We start from the raw sequence: 16,178 nt of genomic DNA on the forward strand, positions 1-16,178 counted from the left end.
ACAACAGATGTTTGTTCAGCGATTGAATGGATAGTCTTAGGTGGCAGGCCCGGAAGCAGATTATTCGCTGAACGCAGGATTGTAGCAGTTGTGGAGAACTGGGACAGTAGGCTCCTTTGGGACCCAAAGTTTTGGTGGGCCAGAGCAGCTCCAGAAGCTGGAGCCCCTGCCATAGCAAACCTGGATCAACCCAGGAGCCCCACCTCTCTCTCGCACCCACCTGTTCACAAGCCGCCCCCCACAGGCCGTCTTGCCAGGATAGCTTGTCTTCACTGGAGAAGCCAAGTCTCAGATATTCAAGAAGCTTTTGCTCCCCCTTCAACTCTGCACCTGCAGCAGCAATGTTGAAAGGCTTCCTTTTGAAGCATTCAGGAGGATCCTAGGAGTGGCGACCAACCTGGGCACATCTGCTGGGCTGCCTGGCCAGGCACGGAGTGGGCCCTGTGCACCAGCATAAAAGTGACCCTCACGGTGGTCATACTGTACAATCATATCGTATGGCTTGGCTGTGACAGGTAACATGCAGCGGTACATGATTGACAGGGGCTTGTGGGGCGAGCTTTCCTCTCTTGCTTCCAGAGCTTTCCTCTCTTGCTTCCAGATCTCCAGTGCTTCATATAAATATTTATGGGAGTCTGGGCCTCCATTAACCCCACCACTGCCACATTTCACTTGTTACACGGTGCTTGGGGGGGGGGGGGCGGGGGGCGGTGTGAAGGCCAGTGCCCGATACACAAAGCACGTATGTCTGTGGATGAGAACATGTAAAGACGATCATGGACCCAAATGCATTTTGTCAGGGTGTTTACACGTATGTAATCCTTGGCTTTCAATGCAAGCATAAATCCATACAGGTATATGCACAATCGTGTGCCTTTTGTGCACACGGTGTGAGAGTGCAGATACAGCAGATAAGCGCATGGGGATTTAAGCGTGTGGACATACATGCCTGCCTGCCTCTGTGAATTTAAGTGCGAGCTGCATACGTGTTTATGCGTGTGCCTGCCTTAAGAGTGTAAGCACATCTGTGTGCAGGTTCAAAGTTTCCATACTGCACCAGAAACAGCTTTGGTTAAACTAAGGATGATTCCATCAAAACTGCCTCACCTAGAGGCTGCTGCTTTTATAGACACTTGCTCTGCTAATTATGATCCATTTGCTGGAAAGTTCAACTGAGAACAGACGAAAGGTGAGGGGTCTGTTGATTATGAAAAGCATCAATGTCCCAAGCTAGCAATGCCCAAGTGGGCCCCCACACACACACACACGCGCGCGCACACACACACACACACACGCACACCCCAGGACCACCATAAGCTGCTGGCTTCTCCGTGAGAGACTGATGCTGTAGTTGCCCTCTGATCCCCTTATGTTTGTCCTGCTGTATCTCCAGGAGCCCATCGTCCATCTGTGTGTCTGGGCAGGGAGACTTGTGGGTGGAAAATGGTAATTATATCCCCAGGAAAGAGACTACCCTGTGCAAAGGGAATTAGAAAGGAAACTCTCCTCCACAAGGGCTATCTGCCACCCCTCCATATTTTCCCCCACGCTCTTCACCACCACCACCCCCCTCAGGTGTTTCAGATAAGGGATGTGAACTTGTGGAATTTGATGCCAAAAATACAAATTTTGGTATCGGGGGGGACTCAAGGTTTACATCTTCTGCTGGGCAAGAGGTGCCTGGTCTGGGCCTACTTCTCCGTCTTCATGGACAATAGTAGCCCACACTTCAGAGAATTAAGTGAACCATTTTAACAGGACTAACCTCATGATCTGGCCACACCTCTTGTGCCCCATGACCTCGTGAACTCGCTGCCCCTTGTCCGTGCAAAGGGACATGTGTACCAGGCTCCAGCTCCCAGGACACCGAGGAGGGCCGATGCCGAGCCTTGCATTGGGAGATGCAGCCCTTTGCGGCCCACTCAGGGAAAGCAGAGCTGAGTCCCCAAGACCAATCCAAGCCCAGGGCCTCGCCTGAGTAGGAAACAGGTGCATGTAACCCTGGCAGGGTCGAGGCAGTGAAAGTGACATGAGAAGAAACAAGGGGACTTGAGAGTGAGCTCCTGATTCCCGATGGAGTCACAGGCCAGGCTCAATGCCTGCCTTGCTCTCTCCAGCTCTGAAATGAGCACCCCTAAGCTTCCCACCCCCCTGCCTGTTTACTGAAAGAAGTGTAAGCCCCTGTAAAATGCACAGAGCCCCACAGGGAAGGCACGGCGATAGAAGCTTTGAATTTGTGGACTTCTGCCCCTTTCTCACACCAAAACTGGCTTCTTCCAGAAAGTATCAGGCCTCTTCCCATTGCTTCTGCGGCTGCCCCTCCAGCCTGAGGACAGGATCCCCTTTTTTGATACAAATAAGAAGGAATGTGTAACAAGCGGCTGCTACTTTACAGGAAAATAACTTCACAGGCAAAGAATGCAGAAAGGCATTCTGAATTTTGCCTCGGAACAAACCCTTATTAATAATTTAGGTGGTTTTCCAAATTGGAGCGGCAACTTATCTCATACATTTAATTTCTTGCAGGTGAGAACAGTCAGCTCTGATCTTCTTATCTAAATTCATCTTTTAAGGTAATTTGTGTCGCACGATGGAAAAGGGGACTTTAGATACTGGAGAGACATAAGGTGTGGAAAATACACGTGGAACACGACGAAGGCGTGCAAAGCACAGAGAATGCGTGCTCCCCAGCTGAGAGGAATGCTCTCCGTGGTCTGGATGCCTGCTCCTAGGGGCAGACACAGAAGAAGGGACAAAATTCTAGCAGCAGCCTTCTCCAACAGAAAGCTAGTCCTCTGAGCCAGGTAAGCGCCAGCCTGGGAAGCCTTACGGTGACTTCCTCCGACAAGCCGGTCCACCCTGGATCAGGGACTCTCCCTTCGCTGCAAGCTGGCAAGTCTCCTCCGAGGATTGCGCTGGGCCCAAGCTTGGGAGCAGCTCTAGGAACCAGACTGACTTCTTCTAGGAGGGCTGCTGTTAGAAAAGACGGTGTCTGCAAAAGGCGCCTTTTGAGGACTTTTATTTTGGTGGGGGGAGGAGGAGCAGAGTAAACCTCTAATCCTCCCTTCCTTACATAACAAATCCAAACACTGCTATCTCTGGGATGGAAGGCCAGGCCAGCAGACAGCAGGCTGTACAGGGAAGGGTTACGCAAGAAGCCACTTCTGGGTTTTCCTTTCTGAAAACAGAGGGGCAACAAAGCGGGGTTTGCATCTGCAAGCCTGCAAGGGCCCGGCTGGAATCTCCCAAGCCAGCTGTTTCCAGGGCCCTACCGAGACCGAACTTGAGTAGGGGTGGGTGGCAGAGGGAGTGCAGGGTTTGCCTGGCATGGCAAAAGCTGTGACTCTAGTCACAGAAAAAGCCCAATAAATGACCACACTGGTGTGGTTCCTGGCACGCCCACGCTAGGCCTAAGAGGACAGGCGCGCCAGGAGAGTGGGTGGCATGGAGGTGGGCACCTCTGCCCAGGACTGGGATTGGCCCTGCCACAACAGTGCCCAGAGACCCTGGATCTAAGGAAGGCGGGCTGGGACCAATAGAGGGATGTGGGTCTGGGGCCCAGCCCCAGCTGCGCCAGCTTCTGCCACGGAGGGCCCGGCTTGGCCGGCGGGGATCCTGCAAGTGGTCGATCCCCACCAGCCGGGCTGCGGGCGGACGACGCGAGGGAAGGCTGGGGAGTTGAAGCCGTCCAGGCGGGAGAGCCCAGAGCCACTGGCTTGGCCCGGTGCCCCACGGAGGCTCGGGGACCCCGGAGCCCGACTCCACCCCCTCGCCGCCGCTGCCCGCACTTACCGGACACCGCGGCCCCGGCTGCCTTAGCCCTTCCTCGCCTGGCGGAGTCTGAAGGCAGAAAGGACGTGGGGCCAAAACGCAGGGAGAAAGTTTTCTGCAGTGAAGAGTTCGCCAAGGAAGGGCTGAAGGAAAGGGAAATGGCAAAGAGTGGAGCCGCGGGAGACCCCACCGAGCGGGGCTGCAGCCGCCACCCCTGCGCGCGGGCCGGGACCCCAGGCTGCAGGTTCGCCGCGCCGAACGCCAACCCGACCCCTCGCGGAAGGTGGCGGCGGCCGATCCCGCCCGCACGGCCTCCCGCACTTTTGTGCCCCCGGGGGGGGGGGGGGCGTGGGGGCTTCGCTCCCGCGACCCGACGGGGGCCGCCCCAGCCAGGGATTCGGCCCGGAGCGAGCCACCGTCCCGGGGCCGTGTGCGTCTCGCTCGGCGTGCGTCCCCGGCTGCAGGCGCCAGCCTGTCTACGTGGGACCAGTGCGGGCAGGGACGAGTCCCGGCGCAGGGAGATGTGGCCCCCGGGGTCCTGGAGGAGCGCGAGGACCCCGCGAGCAGGGCGCAGCGGCGGGAACCGAAGAGGAGCCGCGGGGCCGGGCCGGGCCGGAGGGCCTCGGGACCCAGTTCGCTCTTCCTGCGCTCGCGGGCGCCGGCTCCGCGGCGTGGTGGCGGGTCGGGACGGCGGGCTGCGGGCTGAGACACGGCCAGGGCCTGCCCGCCCCGGAGTCTCTCGAGGTCCCGGCCCCCTCCGGTGCGCCGCCCGCTCTGCCCGGCTCTCGCCCGCGTGCGTCCCGGGGCCGATTGGTGCCCAAACAGCGGGTGGGTGCTGGGACTGACAGCGCCCGCCCGCGAGGGCGTCGGTGTGGGTGCTGTGTGTGTGTGTGTGTGTGTGTGTGTGTGTGTAGGCGTGCGAGGTGTGGTTGTAGGCTTCTCAGAGATGCAATTGGTCACTCTGAAACTGCCTGACCCACCATGTCATTCTAGATGCTGGTCGCTCACTGGGTTGGTGTCTGTGTTTCCGTGCTCTGGGGAAGGGAAACCAACGCCTTGGAGTCTGTGACCCTCCCCAGCCCAGAGGCTTTTTCAAGCAGAGTCCAGGTGGCTCTAGAAGTGGAAGAAGCCAGTCCTTTTGGGATTATTCCAAAGGGAGTCAAACCTCCGCCAAATGGAACCCAGGTGACCCCCTTGGTCTCCAGGTTCGTACAGCGGGGTTTCTTCAAGCACTCAGCCTGGCCAAAACCGCTTTCGCCCCACAGGGGATACACTTGTACATTTGGCCGTGCTCTTATCAGATTTGTGAACGTGCCCTTGAACACACAATTACCCAACTAATCACACCCCCTTGCTCCTTCATCCATGTGCACTCAGGTAGAGCGACTTCACAGGCAGACGCGGCCACCATCCCTCTCCCCGGCCACAGCCAAAGCCTTCTGTGCCAGCCGTATCTTTGGGTTGGTGAAATGACCTGGGCCTTGGAACTTAATTCAAGCTTGAATTCTACTAAACAACACCAAAACGCTATTAAATGCAAATCACTGCTGGTAGTATTTGCATTCTTACTTTCCAGATTTTTTTCCCCTGGTCTGTCCTTACCAGACCGGGACCACCACGCCCAGGATTCCGGGAATCCCAGGCCAAAATCTATTCCCTGCTAGTTTCAGCCTTCCCTTCCTTCTCCCTGGCTCTTCCCAGCTCTAGTTCCAAGATCTGCTGCTGGGGTTTCTGACCTCTCCCCATTCAGGTCCTGAAGTTCCATGTTAGGAACTCTGGGCCACAGAACCCCAGGGCTGGAAGGCTGAGTCTCTTGGACTATAGATATTGGGTCTGAAGATACCAGAAGCCCGTTGGACCCAGCCACTGCCAAAGGAGCAGAGAAGCTTTCTGGATTTGGGGGCAGGGGTGGGTAATCCCACTCCAACTCTCAGAAATATCTGAGGCCAACTCTGAATTATAGACAGGACTGCAAGAAGGCTGAGAGGGGTTTTGGGTAACCTAGACGGGAGATCTTGACTCTTCTGAGCGTCTGGAAAAGGGAAGGTCTGGGCCCACCTCCCAGTCAAGGATGTCCAGTTTGCAGGGTGGCTACACCAGAATGGTGCCCCAAGCCCCCTCTACCTCCCAGTTTGGCAAGTTACTGAAATCCTGGTCAGGACATGCAGTGCCCTTCTGTGGGTCTGAGGGCTCCAGGCCTGAGTGGCATGTGTGCCCACGGCACGCCACCCCCCAGAAAATAGGTCCGCAGGAAGGGCTTCCTGTCTGAAGAGCCTTACCCTGAAAGCCCTGGTGCTGGGTTCTACCTGCTTCTCCAAGTCCTGGGGAAGGAGGCACAGGCCTCCACTCAGGGCAGGCAGGCGTTCTCACTCTGGGCAGCAAGATACGCTGGGCAGGAGAAAGTTGAGAGCCTTGCAGCCCAGGGAGGAAGGCCAGAGTGGCAGGGCCAACTGAGCCTGATTGCCAAAAAGACCCCTGTTTCCCCATCAGGAAGCTCCGGCTTCTGGGCTTCTTGGGATCGGGCCGATCTGTACCTCAGAGCCCGCAGGCTAGCAGGCCAGTCCTGATCCTCAAGCCTGAAAGCCTCCCCAAAATGTGTCCCCTCTCAGCTCACAAACCCGCTCCCAAATGAGGTCTCTACCTAGAGTGAGAAGCAGGAACATATTTGGGGCTCATGTACATACACACTCACAAGCAAGGGAGAGAGTTGCCCAGACCTGGTCTGTTTCTCCATTGGCCAGGGAGGGTGAGTGTCCCCAAAGTGATTCGACTCTTAAAAAGGCAAGAGAAGAAAGTCAAAGTCAGGCGCACGCAGAATCCTCTAAATAAACACCATTTCCATGGGTTTAATAAGCAAAATAGGAAACCATTTTAATAACCAAAAAACAGAAACCAGTCTGAATAAAACTACAATAGACTAGGTTTTAATATTTTCATATCATAAGCAGGGTTTGAAATTGATCCCTTATTTTACATGAAATAAAAACAAATTTCTGTTGCAGCAAATTTGATTTCAACACAGTTGAATCCGTAAAAACCGAAGCTCGTTTCTGATGCAGGACGAATATCCACAATATTTAAAACTGCAAGCACCATGCGGTTCATACAATCTTGTTATTACTGTTAATTTATCAACTAATACAAACTCAAAAATGCATCCGGCCAGCAGCGCCAGCAATCTCAAATGGGAACTAAAAAATACGCTTTCGTTTTGGTATTTTTGTCAGTGCAACTTAAATCCTTTTACTGACCTGCAGGAAAAAAAAAGGTAATAAAGAAAAACACCCAGATTTTCCCTATAACTACTATACAACTGAAGGGGGTGGGGGGGGAACTCACCTGCTAGCTCAAAAGCAGGGAAAGAAACACACAGAACGTGTTGGTCTAAAGGACGCGCTTGAAAGTTGCAAAATTACTTGCCAATGGTTGAGTTTCGGTAGGTTCAGCACACGTTTGGGTCACCATTGGACAGTGTCCGGGCTGGTGAAGCCACTCACCCTAAGAGCACCGCAGCCACAGCAATTAGTGTGGATGGACCTGGAGGGCTGTGAAGGGACCCTGGGGTGATTCCGACTGCATTAAAAAGCACATAAGATCTGTTTTCCTTTCCGTTCTTGTTAAGGGTGTCAGTTTGGGACACCCAAATTAGCAAGGTAGGAGTGAAGACATTCCTGGGCCGTGCTCCTCCCGGGTGCAGAACTGGGCAGCTACCCTGTCCTGATATTCAGGAACTGGGACCCGGGTCCTCTTTCTGTCGACACCCACAAAACTGAAAACTGAAGCGGAAGGGACAAGAGGACCGAATGGAGACGGGGAGAGGGGAGAAAACATGCAACTTCCAAGGGTGACCCAAGACAAAGTTGTTTTCTGGTGCAAAATGCCCAGAACTTTTTTTTTTTTTTTTACTTACAAAAAAATAATGCCATAATAATAAACCCAAACGAAGACACTCAGCTTGCTGCCACGTTCTCTAAGCTGTTTGGCGGGGCGGTATTTACAAGCCGACAGCCGGGACTGAACCCCGGCAAGCAGCCGCCGGAGTTTCTGAACTGCCATCCCTTCTCACTCAAAGAAACAAGGGGGTTATGATCCATGATCAACAACATGCTAAAAGTTAAACAAGAAAATGGTACAAAATAGAAATTATTACCATACATGTCCAGCATGCAGGATTAATATTTTTAATGCAGATTTTCGTATTTTTTCTATATAATGGAGCAGGCAATAAAACTGATGAGAATTGCGCGCAGAACGTCCTAACTGAGGCCCGCGTCTCGGGGCTGAGAGCCAGTGTTCTCCGGACCCTGGACAGACAGGTCCGTCTGTCCTTCCTTCCTTCCTTCGCTCAGCCTCGCCTCGCGCCTGCCGGACGCCAGGGTCCCTCTCCTCTCCTCTCCTCGCTGCTCTCTTCCTGGGTTGGACTGCGCTCCGGGCCGCGACGCAGCGGCCCCGGCTTAACGCGCAAAGTTCAGAAAGCCAGGAGTCTCCAGACGGCCTTGGCGACTCCTCGGGACTATGCCTCGCCGCCCTCCAGCCTGGAGGAAAGTTGCTCCGGGACTTCCCACCCCCTCGTCTGGCTCTGGCTCTGCTCGAGTCTAGGAGGCGGCGCTGGCGCGCGCCGCTCTCCTCTTGGCCAAGGTCCCCTGCCTGCCCGCGCGCCCTCCCGTCGCCCGCGTCCCGCGCGCCCTTCCTCCCTCTCTCTCAAGTCAAACAGGTCAAGGCTGGGGCCGTGGCAGGGACAGGGTCCGGGGGGAGTCCGGGGCGGGGGACACGGGACAGGGAGTCCGGGCCCGGGGCATAGGGCGGGGGCCGGGACCGGCCACGACTCACAGAAAGAACTCGGGAGAGGAGGGGCTGTCGCTGGTGGAGCCCGCCTCCCTGAAGCCGGAGTTGGCGAGTTTCTCGCACTTGACCTTGTAGGCGTCTCTTTCGCGGGCCAGCCGGGACACCTCCTGCTTAAGCTGCTCCACCTGCTGAATGAGCTGCGTCTTCTCGTTCTCCAGGTGGTGTTTCTGCTGGACGCGTTTATACCTGCACGACTGGGCGTAGCCCCGGTTCTTCAGGGTCCGCCGCTTCTGCTTCAGGCGGATCACCTCGTCCTTGGTGAAGCCCCGCAGGTGGCGGTTCAGCTCGCGCACGGACATGGACACAAGCTGGTCGTCGGAGAAGCGGTCCTCCACGCTGCCGCTACCACCAGCCGCCGTCGCCGCGGCGGCCGCGTGCGGCCCGGGCCCGGGGTGGCTGGTGGGCAGCTGCTGCGCTGGGCTGGCTGCGCTGGACGGCGGCGGCGACGCTTGGTGATGGTGGTGATGGTGCGGGTGCGCGTGCGGGCCCAGCTCGTCGTGGGGCACGCCGGCGCCCGGGTATGCGTGGTGCGGGTGTGGGTGGTGGTGGTGGTGATGGTGGTGCGCGCCGCGGAAGCCGTCGAAGCTCTGCAACGGCTGTGGCACCGGGTGCGAGCCGATGAGCGCCTCCACCGCATCCTCAGGCGTCAGGTTGAGCGCCTCGGGGTTCATCTGCTGGTAGTTGCTCGCCATCCAGTACAGGTCCTCGAGGTGAGTCTTCTGTTCGGTCGGGCTGAAGCTGGGCGACGAGGGCACCGAGCTACACGGCGTGCTGAGTGGTGTGGATGACACCGAGCCGGCTGGCTGCAGGCGCGTGCAGGGCCGGCCCGGGCGCTCCGCGCGCCCCAGCGGCTCCTTCTTTACGTCGAACTTGAGCAGGTCGAAGTCGTTGACGTACTCCATGGCCAGCGGGCTGGTGGGCAGCTCGGGCCCCATGCTCAGCTCCGCGGCCATCGCTGACGCGAGGCGCAGCCGCCGCTGCCGCCCGGGAAACTTTGCGGCCGGCCGGGGCGCGCCGAGCCGAGAGCGGGGGCGAAGAGCCGCGAGCCCGGGAGGCGGGGAGCCGAGGGCGCAGCGGGCCGGGGCCGCCGGCCAAGCCTTTGTCTGGGGACGCGGCGGCGCGCCGGAGAGTCCCGAGGCTGCCTGCGCCGCCCCAGAGCTCGGGGCTGTGGCCGCGCCGGGGCCGGGCCGAGTCGGGAGGGGCGGAGAAGCAAGCGGGGCGCGCGGCTGGGCGGAGGGGAGGCGCCGGGCAAGCGCCCGCCGCTCGCTCTCTAGCTCTCCTGCTCTTGGGCTCTCTCGGTCGCAGCCGCTCGCAGCCCGGCGGCGCAGCTGTGCTGGCTCCGGCGCCGCCGCCGCCTTTTATCGCCTTCCTGATGTCACCGGGGCGCGGGGGCCAGGGCGGCCCAGAGCTCTGGCCAATGGCTGCACGGCCCCCGCGGCCCGGCGGCGCAGGGCGGGGCGCGCCTGACAGCTCCTCCGCCCCCCGCGTCAGCTGACTGGCGGCCCGAGCCGCCGGAGAGCCGCGGAGGCCTGGCCGAGGGCTGGAGCCCAGTGGGACGGCGGGCCCCGGCCCAGCCCCCAACACCCTCCAGGTCCCGGTCCCCGCCCGCTTGCCTTTGGGGCGCGCCCCCCCCTCCGTGGGCCTGGCCGCCGCTTCCACCCCCTTCGCGTGCTCCCCTCGCTCTTTACCCCTCGCTCCCCACCCCCAGCCCCTGTCACCCCCAAGGAGGCTCAAAAGGAACGCCGGGACGACACCTCTCGGGCCCTTTGTTCCCCAGCGTCCCCCGCCCAGTGGGGGACGTTCCGTGCGCCGCGCGGCTGCGGGGCCGTACGAGTGTGTGCGGTGCGTGGCTGCCTGTGTTTCCGCAGGTCTGCGCATAATTTGTGTGCTGGGGGTGGGTTTGCGGCTCCAAGAGTTGTGTTCAAATCCAACTCTTAGCCTCAGGGGACCCTCGGGCTAAGCAGGGGCAGTTCCCCTCCTGGCGGCTGCAGGGGCCGAGACCCGAGATGGGACTCCCTTGCCCAGCCGCTCCCCGCGCTCGCCCCACGCACAAAAGCACAGGATGAAGGAAGCGGGGAAAGAATCGGCCGTAAGGCTCTGGTTTCCTTTCCCCAGACCGACGCACGGAGCCCTGAGCTCCGGAGGGTTGGGGCTGAGGCTAGCTCAGGACGGTGCTCCGGGTGGCTCTCGGCTGCTGGGGAACCGACCCTGTTTTTGTTTGAACGTTTTGTAACGATTTAGCAGATCTCGGCGTCAGCGGGCCGCGAGAGGCTCAAACAGGCATAAAGTGCGACCCCAAGTGGCCACTGTGCGCAAAGGCGCGCGGAACAGCCCGGCCCGCGACTGGAAGGCTTGGACGACGCTTCGGACCCAGCTGGGTCTTCCTAACCAGTCCAACCCGGGCCAGCCCAGAACGGAGGCTGTATGTGCACCGGGGCCCAGGACAGGTTCCCCTAGAGCCACTCACGGTCCCCGGGTCCCGTCCTGGGACTCAGCCGCGAGTTCGGCGCGGATCACGGCGCTTGAAACTCCAAGCCCCAGCTCAGGGCGCGGGGGAGAGGGGCTGGGGGTGCTGGGATCCCCCTCGGCAGCCCCCTGCGCGGGACGGTCCTGGGCCGAGTTAAGTCTGTGGCTGAAAGCGGAAACGCCACAGCGAGGGGGCCCAGGGCTGTCCATGAGAAACCTCAGAGCGCAGACGGGGAGCCCACAGCGCACCGCACTGGGGATCCAGGCAGGGCTCGGGCGCCGTGCACCCTCCCAACTCGGACTCAGTCTGGCCCGAAATAAGAGCCTCTTCCCCGAGACTCGGCCCGGGCGCAGAAACCGGATAAATCGCAGATTCGCTGTACCCGGAGACCCGACCCGCCTCCCGCGTCGCCTTCTGCTCTTCAGCTTTGGGCGCGCGCAGCGAAAGGCAGGAGAAGCGTGCAATGGGTGAGTGTGTCCCAGCCGCTGCCTGTGCAGAGCCAGCACGACTGACGGCGCGTGTAGGGGCCAGGTGAGCCACACCAGTGCGGAGACAGCCAGGTTTTTTTTCAGTGTTAGAAGGTAAAATAGTTTGCCTCCAGCTAATCTGAAAACTCTCTTCTTTTGCGCCCTCGGTCAGGCTGGGGTGGGGTGTGGTCTTGAGCCGCCCAATTTTTAGTAAAATGAATATATTTGAACCAAAACTTGGACTGAAAGGTTTGGATCAGCAACTGTTATTCTGGAAGAGCCCGTCTTCAACCCTTTGCGAGAAGCGTGCTCTCCGCAGAAACGATTCGGCGATCTCCGGGGAGAGTTTGGGCCCTGCGGCTGCTGCGCCCCTGCCCGAAGCTGGGCTCCAGGGACGCGCACCCTCCCTGGCCCGGTAGTGTTTGGACGCGGTGAGAGGACACTCGCACCGCGGCTCAGCGGGGGAACGTTTCCAGGCCGTCTGGGGTCTGCACAGACTAGGGCTCCGGCTTGAGGCGGACAGGGCGTGACAAACGCACTAGGCTCTCTCGGTGCCGACTGACCCCCAGCCGTCGGCGACCTCCTTCTGGGCACTAAAGAAACCCGGTGGCGCAGAGGAAACGCCTGACGCTGTGGACTTCTGCGTGCGCACCGCGGCGGCCGACCAGGGTCACCCCCCGGTCTGCCTGACCTTGGCTGTCGAGGACAGAAACCGGAATCTCAGCAGTGTGGCCAACTAGGCCCTAAGGGTTCCTTCGGCCCGGGCTCCGCGGTTCCAAAGTTCCCCGTCTCCTGGGGCGTCCCGCCGCCGTCTCAGGGTCTCTAGAACTCGGGCTTTGTCTGGGCAGATGCTGTCCTCTTTGTCCTGTGCCTCCGTCTCCGTTGCGGTCAGTCCCCTCCCCTGGGCTCGGACTGCGATATCTCCGTCCAGCCCTAGGTCCACTGTCCCGCCAAACGCGGTTTTGTGCTGCTGTCCCAGCCAAACCAGTCCTTCCTCTCTCACCCCACCCCCAACCATCTCCAAAAAATGTTGGAACTGAGGGAGTAAATGAGGCAAGAAGATTGCTCCGGAGTGAAGGCCGCTGCAGGACAGCCGACCCCACTTCTCAGTGAGACCCCAGGCCGGCACCTGCTACGCTCCGCCGCGGAATCTCGGCGCCCCAAACCCTATGGCCTCCCGCTCCCGACAGCCGCTGCCCGCCGCCACCTCCCTGCGCCTGGGGCGTGCGGGGCTTCCGGTCAATCGGTCTACGGGCAGTTCCTGGAGGCTGCACTCCTTGCCTAAAAGACTAGCTGGGAGAGGGGCGGGGGTGGGGGGGGGGGATGGAAAGAAAAGAAAAGGGATGGTGGGAGAAGTGGAGAGTGGAGGAGGAGCGGCAAAGGGAAGGAGGCCAAAGACACAGGAGTAGCGCGCGGAGCCCCAAGCCTCTTTTGAATTGGAGCCGAGGACTATCGGCGGCGCCCAGAGCCCTCTACCGAACAGTTTGTTGTCTTTTGCCCCCAAAACTCCAACCTGAAGTTTTCACCCTGACGCGATCTCCTCCCGCTACCCACCCCAAGTTGGGCCAGAGGGGATGCGTCCTGGGCGCACCACCTGGGAATTCTTCAGCTACAGTTAATGAGCGAGGAGGCTCTGCGCGGCCCGTGCCACTGCGCGACCTTGGGGTGCTCGGGGTGGGGGTGTGCGAAGAAGTTATTCCTCAAGGGAGCACGGGGTCCACCGCCAGCCGCCGGGTTCGAGGTTCGCTGCGCTGTTCCCACCCTTCCTGTTCAACCATCCCGCTAACCGGAGAGTGGCCCCGCGGCGCGTTCCGCTGTGCGCATCCAGCCCAGCGCGGCGCTCCCGGCCGGCCGCCGGCAACCCGGTTCAGCCCCAAGATGCACTGTACACCCGTCGTTCCCTGAGAGCGGCAGGGTTTTGGTGCGTGAGTGGGCGTCTCTGTGCGTGCAAGGGTGAGGTGGGAGGTGTGCAGGAGGTGTGTGTGTGTGTGTGTGTGTGTGTGTGTGTGTGCGCGCGCGTGTGTGTGTTGAGTGGGGAAATAAGGCATGCTTCGAACGGAAGAGCCCGGAAGCCCCTGACCTAAGCACTAATTGTACTATCCGGGGTCTCCAAAGAGGCCCATGTTCCCAAACGCCTCAAGATGCTAGCTCCCTGCTTCGGGCATCACCCAGGAGGCCGAACACTAGTCTCCTCCAAGGAGCCCTGAGGCCTCTACCCCCTTCTTCCAGGCCTGGTGGAAGGGAATTCTGTTGCCCTCACTCCAGGATTCCCAAGGCCCAGGGCTTCCGAGAAAAGGAAGGAACGTTTTCTCCCTCCTCTTCCTTTTTCCCAAAGGCACCTGTCATTTCCACTGCCCCCTGCCCCACACAATGCCCATCAGATTCCAACCCAGTGCTTCCAAAAAGGTATTCTTGGGCTTCTGGATCCTGGTAGCCTTGAGAACCCTAAGGACTCAGTGAGTCTCAGTAGGGGGCCAGAGATGCCCCCCTCCTCTGCAGAGCCCTTTTCCCACTCCCTCCCTTGGAAACCAGAGACACCCCCCCCCCCCCCCACACACACACACTTGGGAGTGGAAATTTTTTATTAAAATTATTTCACCTGCTTCTTTTTACTTTGTTTTAACATAAATACTAGAAGTTTTTTTTTTTTTTAATTATATTTGTGCCTTACATTCTATTCCTATTGGACAGCAATGTGTTAGACACCCCCGGGCAGTATTGCCTCCAATAGAGATGAAGTGTTTGATCATAATATTCACTCCTATCTCTATGGGGACTTGCAAAGCCTGTATCATTCACTTTTTCCTTTAATTCTCACAACTCTATAAGGTAGCAACTATTGTTATCCTTATTTTACAGAAATGTGTAGACAGGTAGGTAGGTAAATACAGATACATAGCAGTGTCCTAAGAGTATCAACTCATTCTGTCCTCACCACCGCACTTTCAGGTGGGGAGGATTATCCCCACCTACACAAAGGAAGCTCAGAGAGGTTAAGTGATTTCTTTAGTTGCACAGCAGCAATATTAGCCAGAGCTTCTGGCCCCAAGGCCAGTATTCTGAATACTATGTAGTACGTGGTCCATGTCTGGACCCGGTGGCATCCTGGGGACCCAGGTGTCAGCACATTTCCCCAGCTGCTCTCTGGGTCAGGATTCCCAGCTCTCCAGACTCCACGGTGGTTCCATTCAGGTCACAGCAGAGCCTCTGCTCAGTGCCAAGTCTTTGCTGAGGGCTGAGCTAGAAGGGCAGGGATGAACTTGCCTTCTTGTCAAAGGCAGTCAAGCATCCTTGGGCTTCTTCGCCTTCTATGTCCTCTTCCCTGGCTGTGCAGGGCTGGAGGGTCAGGATGGGAGAGAAACCAAGGCTGCATGCAAGCCAAAGGAGAGAAATCTTGCAGAGTCCTCTTACCCTGTCCTTTACCCTTGGCCTCAGCATGACCTTCAATCTTGGCCTTGATCCTTGGTCCTACCTCTCTCTGGTCTGAGTTTGACCTTCAGCCTGTTTGACCTTCAGCTTCCATTCATTCATCTCTTAAGTGTCAGAAGAGAGAGAGAGAGATGGCCCAATGCTGATGAAGTTCGCTACCACTCAGAGCTGGTGAGGATGGCCTTCCCACCACTACCTGCCCAGGACCCCAGGACCAGCATTGGAGATCCTGAAACCTCATCATTGTTCTTCAGGGCCAAGGCTTTCACCTCCCGTAGCCCAACCATCACCTATCTGCCCATCCCTCTACCTCAAGATCTGTTTCTCCATCTCTTGCCTTTACCCTCAGCTTTTGCTTCAATGACTACAGAGCCCTTGGCTCAGACTTCCTTCTTCTCCACAGTGTCATGGAGGCAGTTTTCATGTTATATGAATCTGATCACCTTCACCCCCTGCCCCCTGGCTTACCTACAAATTCCTTCAGTACTTAGACAAAAACCCAAACGCTTTAGCATGGCCTTCAGGCCTTGAATGACCTGCTCCTGCTCACGTATCCCACCTCATCTCTCCCTGAATTTCCCCTCACAGTGTGCCAAGCACACTGCTTTCTGTACGTTCTTCCACAGCCCAAGCAATATTCTTCCACAGGGCCTTTGCACATGCCATCCTCCCTGCCTAGAATGAGGCAGTCTCTTTGTCCGGAAAGACTTAGAAGAGGTGGTCTGTGGCTCTTGCCAGGCCTCAGAGGGACCTCGCTGGGAACAGAGGTGGGGAGAAGAGTCCAGGAGCCAGAGCAAGGTTCCAGTCACTCTAGGGAAATCTCACATATTGAGGTCTTAGGCAGAGCTCTTACCTCTATCCCTTCCCTCTCCAAGCTACATCAAGCAGACCTTAGCTTTGGGAGAGGACTTAGAAGATAACACGGGTCAAGGAGAGGCTTCAGCCAGTTAGTCCTAATGCTTTCCACTCGAGAAAATGTGTTTAAGACACAGATTCCTGAGCCACAGTCTGACTCTATTGGTCAAAGGAGAGCCCAGGAACTTGCATTTTAATAAGTTCCCGAGGTAACTCTGATGGTTGGGGTCCAAGAAATACACTTTGAGAAACTAGATGGAACTTGACCATGAGCTCCTGGAGGGAGACACAGTGATGGAGTTGTCTATGTGTCCCCAGTGGCCATTGCAATGCCCATCCCAGGA

General features: G+C 58.0%; 2 protein-coding genes across 2 annotated transcripts; both read right to left on the reverse strand.

Moving 5' to 3' along the window:
- Window positions 1-2,409: 2,409 nt before the first annotated feature.
- LOC144615825 (uncharacterized) lies at window positions 2,410-7,827 on the reverse strand. Its single transcript, XM_081795135.1, has 3 exons — window positions 7,770-7,827; window positions 3,793-4,707; window positions 2,410-3,178 (listed from the first exon to the last, which is right to left on the reverse strand). The coding sequence occupies exons 1-3, from the start codon at window positions 7,825-7,827 to the stop codon at window positions 3,147-3,149; spliced, it is 1,005 nt and encodes a 334-aa protein (XP_081651261.1). The 3' UTR covers window positions 2,410-3,146.
- MAFB (MAF bZIP transcription factor B) lies at window positions 6,674-9,965 on the reverse strand. Its single transcript, XM_060617687.3, has one exon. It carries the CDS (start codon window positions 9,567-9,569, stop codon window positions 8,598-8,600), a length of 972 nt encoding a protein of 323 aa, XP_060473670.1. The 5' UTR covers window positions 9,570-9,965; the 3' UTR covers window positions 6,674-8,597.
- Between the last annotated feature and the right edge of the window lie 6,213 nt (window positions 9,966-16,178).

This window comes from Panthera onca, chromosome A3 (assembly GCF_046562875.1).
Source record: "Panthera onca isolate mPanOnc1 chromosome A3, mPanOnc1 haplotype 2, whole genome shotgun sequence".
Lineage (NCBI taxonomy): Eukaryota > Metazoa > Chordata > Mammalia > Carnivora > Felidae > Panthera > Panthera onca.

Bases quoted from the DNA above. Each gene is read 5' to 3' on its own strand.
- LOC144615825 (XM_081795135.1), bottom strand. From the start codon at position 7,827: ATGGCAGTTCAGAAACTCCGGCGGCTGCTTGCCGGGGTTCAGTCCCGG. The intron at 4,708-7,769 runs GTAAATACCGCC...ATCTCTGAGAAG, and splicing joins TCAGTCCCGGCTGTCGGCTT to CCTACAACCACACCTCGCAC. The intron at 3,179-3,792 runs GTAAGTGCGGGC...CTCTGTTTTCAG, and splicing joins AGCCGGGGCCGCGGTGTCCG to AAAGGAAAACCCAGAAGTGG.
- MAFB (XM_060617687.3), bottom strand. From the start codon at position 9,569: ATGGCCGCGGAGCTGAGCATGGGGCCCGAGCTGCCCACCAGCCCGCTG.